We start from the raw sequence: 5,351 nt of genomic DNA on the forward strand, positions 1-5,351 counted from the left end.
TGCTGTACCATTAAATGTAAATAGGCCTAACCTAAACTGTTTCACACATATAGGACTTCAGGAACTTAACTCTATTATTTCATCCTCCAAACCATCGACCTGCCTTTCAGATCCGATCCCAACTAAGCTGTTTAAAGAAGTTGTTCCCCTAGTCTGCCCATCTTTGTTGGAGACAATAAATATATCCCTATCAATAGGCTACGTGCCACAGTCCTTTAAAGTAGCTGTAATCAAACCCCTTCTCAAAAAACCTACTCTTGATTCCAGCACTTTAGCAAACTACAGGCCTATATCTAATCTTCCTTTCATTTCAAAGATTCTTGAGAAAGTTGTGGCAGCTCAGCTCTGTGAATTTCTTCAAAACAACAGCCTGTTCGAGGACTTCCAGTCAGGCTTTAGAGCTCAACACAGCACAGAGACTGCTTTAGTTAAAGTAACTAATGATCTACTCTGGGCTTCAGATGAAGGACGACTCTCAGTGCTGGTTTTATTAGATCTTAGTGCAGCTTTTGACACTATAGATCACTATATTCTACTAGAGAGATTAGAGAAATTACTTGGAATCACAGGGACTGCCCTAAACTGGTTTAAGTCCTACCTATCTGATTGGTACCAGTTTGTACACGTGAATAATAGGTCTTCTGTGTACACTAAAGTAAGCTACGGGGTTCCTCAGGGCTCTGTGCTAGGTCCAATCCTCTTCTGTATCTATATGATCCCCCTTGGTAATGTTATGAGAAAATACTTTGTTAACTTTCACTGCTATGCTGATGATACCCAACTGTATGTATCAATGAAGCCAGGTGAGACAAATCAGCTATCTAAACTTGAGGCCTGTCTAAAGGACATTAGGGCCTGGATGGACCAAAATTTTCTTCTTCTCAACTCAGACAAGACTGAGGTCATTGTACTGGGCCCGCGACACCTTAGAGAAACCTATGCTAGCCTAACTGCCCTAGATGGCATTACTCTGGCACAAAGCACAACTGTTAGAAACCTTGGGGTTCTATTTGATCAGGACTTATCCTTCAACTCTCACATAAAACAAACTTCAAGAACTGCCTTCTTTCATCTCCGTAACATTGCTAAAATCAGATCTATCCTGTCTCAGGGCGACGCCGAAAAACTAGTCCATGCTTTTGTTACCTCTAGACTGGATTATTGTAATTCTCTTTTAGCAGGCTGCCCGAGCAAGTCGCTTAAGACACTTCAGCTGGTTCAAAATGCTGCAGCACGTGTACTGACTAAAACTAGGAGAAGAGATCACATTACTCCTGTATTAGCCTCTCTGCATTGGCTTCCCATAAAATATAGAATAGAATTCAAGATTCTTCTTCTCACTTATAAAGCCCTAAATGGACAGGCACCAGTCTATCTCAAGGAGCTTGTAGTGCCATACAATCCCCCCAGAACACTACGCTCTCAAAATGCTGGACTACTCGTTGTTCCATTCATCTCTAAAAGTAGTATAGGAGGAAGAGCTTTCAGTTATCAGGCCCCACTTCTCTGGAACCATCTACCAACCACGGTTCGGGGGGCAGACACCCTCTCTACCTTTAAGGTTAGGCTCAAAACATTCCTCTTTGATAAAGCTTTCAGTTAGGAACCAGCTCATAGCTCATAATTAAGATGCAATAGGCATAGACTGCCGGGGGGGGGGGTCTGGCATGCTCGGTTGGAGAGAGGTTGGAGAGGGCGTTAAGAGAGAGGTCATTTAGGTTAGAGAGGGACCGGAGAGGGTCCCATTCCTCTTTCAAACACTCCCTCTATGTCTGCTTACTCCCTTGTGTGTTTGCTCCTGTACTCCTTCTGGCTTTTGTCTTGCAGGTCCGTGGGATCCTCAGTGTGGAGTTACAGAGACTCAGCGGCTCTGTCTCCACCCTTTTCTCTGCACACACCCAACACAGCATAACGTGGATGGCTGTTCATCATAGGAATGGGATCCACACAAGGTTCCTGCTGCTTAACAGAAGGTTTTCCTTGCCGCCATGATGAATTCATGTTGGGTGTGGGATACATATGTATGTGTATATACGTATTTATGCATATGTGTGTATCCATAAAATGAAGAGTCCGTCCTTAAGACTGCTCTACTGTAAAGTGCCTTGAGATACCATTGGTTATGATTTGGCGCTATACAAATAAAGATTGATTGATTGATTGATTGATTGATTGATTAATGTCGTCCCATCACAGAAGTGGCCTGGACCAACTTCTGTATTGTGGCACAACACAGTTTCACAGAGGATATTGTAGCACTGCATAATCTGATGGCAAAATGCCATGGTTTTACAAATGTTTCTGAAGTTGCAAGTTACATTGCTAATCTGTTTGAAAAATGCACGTCGAGCTTCAAATCTCATTGCCCAGAACTGCCTCAATGGTGCGAGTTTTTGAATGACTCTTGGGTAATGGAGCATGAAGTGGTGCTTTGACCATAAATGTAGGTGAGGACCAGTGTTTGGAATAACGGCGTTTAAAATAACGGCGTTATGTAAAGGCATTTTTTTTTTCAGTAACGGGGTAATCTTACTAATTACTTTTTATGCCATTACAATGCCGTTATCGTCACTGAACGTTAATGCGGTGCGTTACATGTATTGATTGAATAAACTGTTATCTTACTCAGCTGTAGTGAGGAGGTGGGTTAAAATCAAGGTGAGATGATTATGATTGGCTAAGGGGGCGTCATGTGTCATAGTAGTCAATCAGAGCTAGTGTGCCAGCACACACACACACAGACACACACACTACAGATTGGATGAAGCAGCAGAGATGGTGAACGTGGAGCAGTCCGATGAAAAGTCGTCATTTTTAAGGTGACGATGCAAACACTACTTTAAATTAATTGTGGTCAAAGGCAAGAACGTGAAGACTTTGTCCACACCCGTTGTAAGCAACTCAAATTTACTGAAGCACCTCACAACAACACACGCATATGAAAAATCTGAATTATTTAACATAGAGCAACTTTTTTCTTTTTTTTTTTAACAGTAACGCAAATAGTTACTTTCCTTGGTAATGAGTTACTTTTATTATAGAGTAATTCAGTTTCTAACTCAGTTACTTTTTGGAACAAGTAGTGAGTAACTATAACTAATTACTTTTTTAAAGTAACGTTCCCAACACTGGTGAGGACAGAGCTCCAGGAAGAGGGAGTGATGCTCTTCAATGATTTTGCTTAAGTACAGTGTCGCTGCTACAGTCAGCGAAGGAGAAAAGATGAACTCCATGCACAGGAGTAGGAGGAGTAGAAGTTCCCAATGCTTGTTATCAATAGAGATAAGGTCACCTATCATTGTAGGCAGTAACCTCAGTACATTTGAGATGCTGACTGCCGCATGGAGCCTACAGGGTTTCTGAGATCACTTTTGCTAATGACTAAAAGGTTTATTACCCTTATCACAAAATCCATAGTCAAAGCTTGTTATTCTGTAATTGAGCTTTTCTAGTGTGAGATGCTTTTGCTTAATTAGTGAATTCAATACAAGTTTGACTTCATAGGGCCCCACCCCTTCCAGTACATCATGCATGATGTGAACTGCCACATTGTCTGACACATGATAAAAAGACATGTTGTTCAAGACACTGTCTATTTTCAGGCCAGTCTGGGAGGGATTGGCTGTAAGCAAATCTGCCTCATAGCTATTGCGATCACACAATAGTGCAGGATCTTCCAGTATAAGCGATCGCACCACCCCTTTATCTGCTTTGCAGAACCGACACACATCATTTCCATTGAAGCTTTCAATGTAACCAAGAATGCCATGCATACCCAAATTATCTCCAACGACCTGGACCACCGTGAACTTGACAACACCTTGATTGTTGGGGGTATTAACAAGGATTCCATCTCTCTCTAGACACCTGATCTCTTCCAGGGCGCAGGATAGCGTCAATGCCATAGGCCACTGCGTCATTGGATTTGTACGCTGCTAAAAGGAACTGACTGCAAACTTGATAGTAGGTGTGGTGGTACGCTCTTCAAGATGAAATAAATAAGTCCTAACTTGTGAATCCCAGTCTCTGAACCAAGTAGATTTACTATCTCACACTCATCTTGGTAAATCACAAGTGGTATTGAAACCTCAATCTGGAACAATGGAAGCGTTTGGCAAAACATCCCATCAAAAACATCCTGTATTGCATCACCCTCTCTGCACTGCCATTCCAGTAGTGTTGTGTTCAAGACCACACTATCCGAGACCAAGACTTGCCCGAGACCAGAATGCACCGAGATCAAGACAAGACCAAGATTTTCGGGAGCCGAGACCGAGTCAAGATCAAGACCGACACAAGCCGAGACCAAGACCAAGACAATAAAAATTTTTTTTCAATTTAAAATTTTTTATAAATACAATAAATAAAATTATGACCAGGTTCGACAGTTAAATAACATTCTCTCTTTAATTTTAGTTTATTTTAAATACATTTGACGGACAAAAAAGGTGCCTGCAAAAAATTAACTACAATATTAAAACCACTACTGCTACTGATAAATTCACAATTATTCTACATATTTGAAAACAAGATTTTCATGTCAGCTGAATGTACAGCAAGTGTTTAAAAGCATTTCTGCCAAGAAATAATGATTCTCGATTCTGATTCTTTGAGTTGTGCAGGTTTTTCAAACTAATTTTTTAGTTTGAAAAAGCCTTTACACAGGTTATTTTTTATTAATTCACTTAGTTGATACAGTTTAATTTGGTTGCTGTAATGTAACTAGAATAATCAAGTAACAAAGGTTTCCAGCTGTAACTGTAAAAGTGAAGCTTTCTGAAATAAAACTACAAACAAGTTGTCATCAGTCTAAAAAACAAAGAGCTACAGGTAGATGTGAAACTAAATAAAACAAACTCAAACCCTGGAACAGTCATGTGACAAATCAATCAATAGTTCTTGTTGAGAATTATTATCATTATTCTGAATACAGTGGAAATAGAAACTATAAAAAATAGTTATATTGTGAACCTGTTTATATTGTGGGGAACATATTATATACATAAATGTAATTAGAGTCTAAAGCCACAAAAAAAACACCACTTTAAAATGATAATAGACTAATATAAGACCTTTTTACAGTTATTTGAGTCATTCTGTGCTAGTGCAACTCTGCGTTGATGACGCGCTGGTGACGACATAAACCAAGATGGCGGCGGCCCATACTACCGCCGACATTATGTAATAAAGCCTTAAAAGACATGGATATAATGAAAAGAGTGGATGGACAGAGGCATAAACATGCAGACTTTCACACGGACACACACGGACTTATTAAACACACACGGACTTATTAAACACACACGGACCTCAGTAAACACGGTAAACGGACCAAGACCGGTCTCGACTAC

General features: G+C 40.3%; 1 protein-coding gene across 1 annotated transcript; it reads left to right on the top strand.

Annotated features, from left to right (window-relative positions):
• Window positions 1-712: 712 nt before the first annotated feature.
• Window positions 713-1,603, top strand: LOC114467933 (uncharacterized; the record flags this gene model as incomplete). Its single annotated transcript, XM_028454472.1, has 1 exon — window positions 713-1,603. A coding segment is annotated over one exon (891 nt), but the record flags the coding sequence as incomplete, so codon positions are not given.
• Between the last annotated feature and the right edge of the window lie 3,748 nt (window positions 1,604-5,351).

This window comes from Gouania willdenowi, chromosome 8 (genome assembly GCF_900634775.1).
Source record: "Gouania willdenowi chromosome 8, fGouWil2.1, whole genome shotgun sequence".
Lineage (NCBI taxonomy): Eukaryota > Metazoa > Chordata > Actinopteri > Blenniiformes > Gobiesocidae > Gouania > Gouania willdenowi.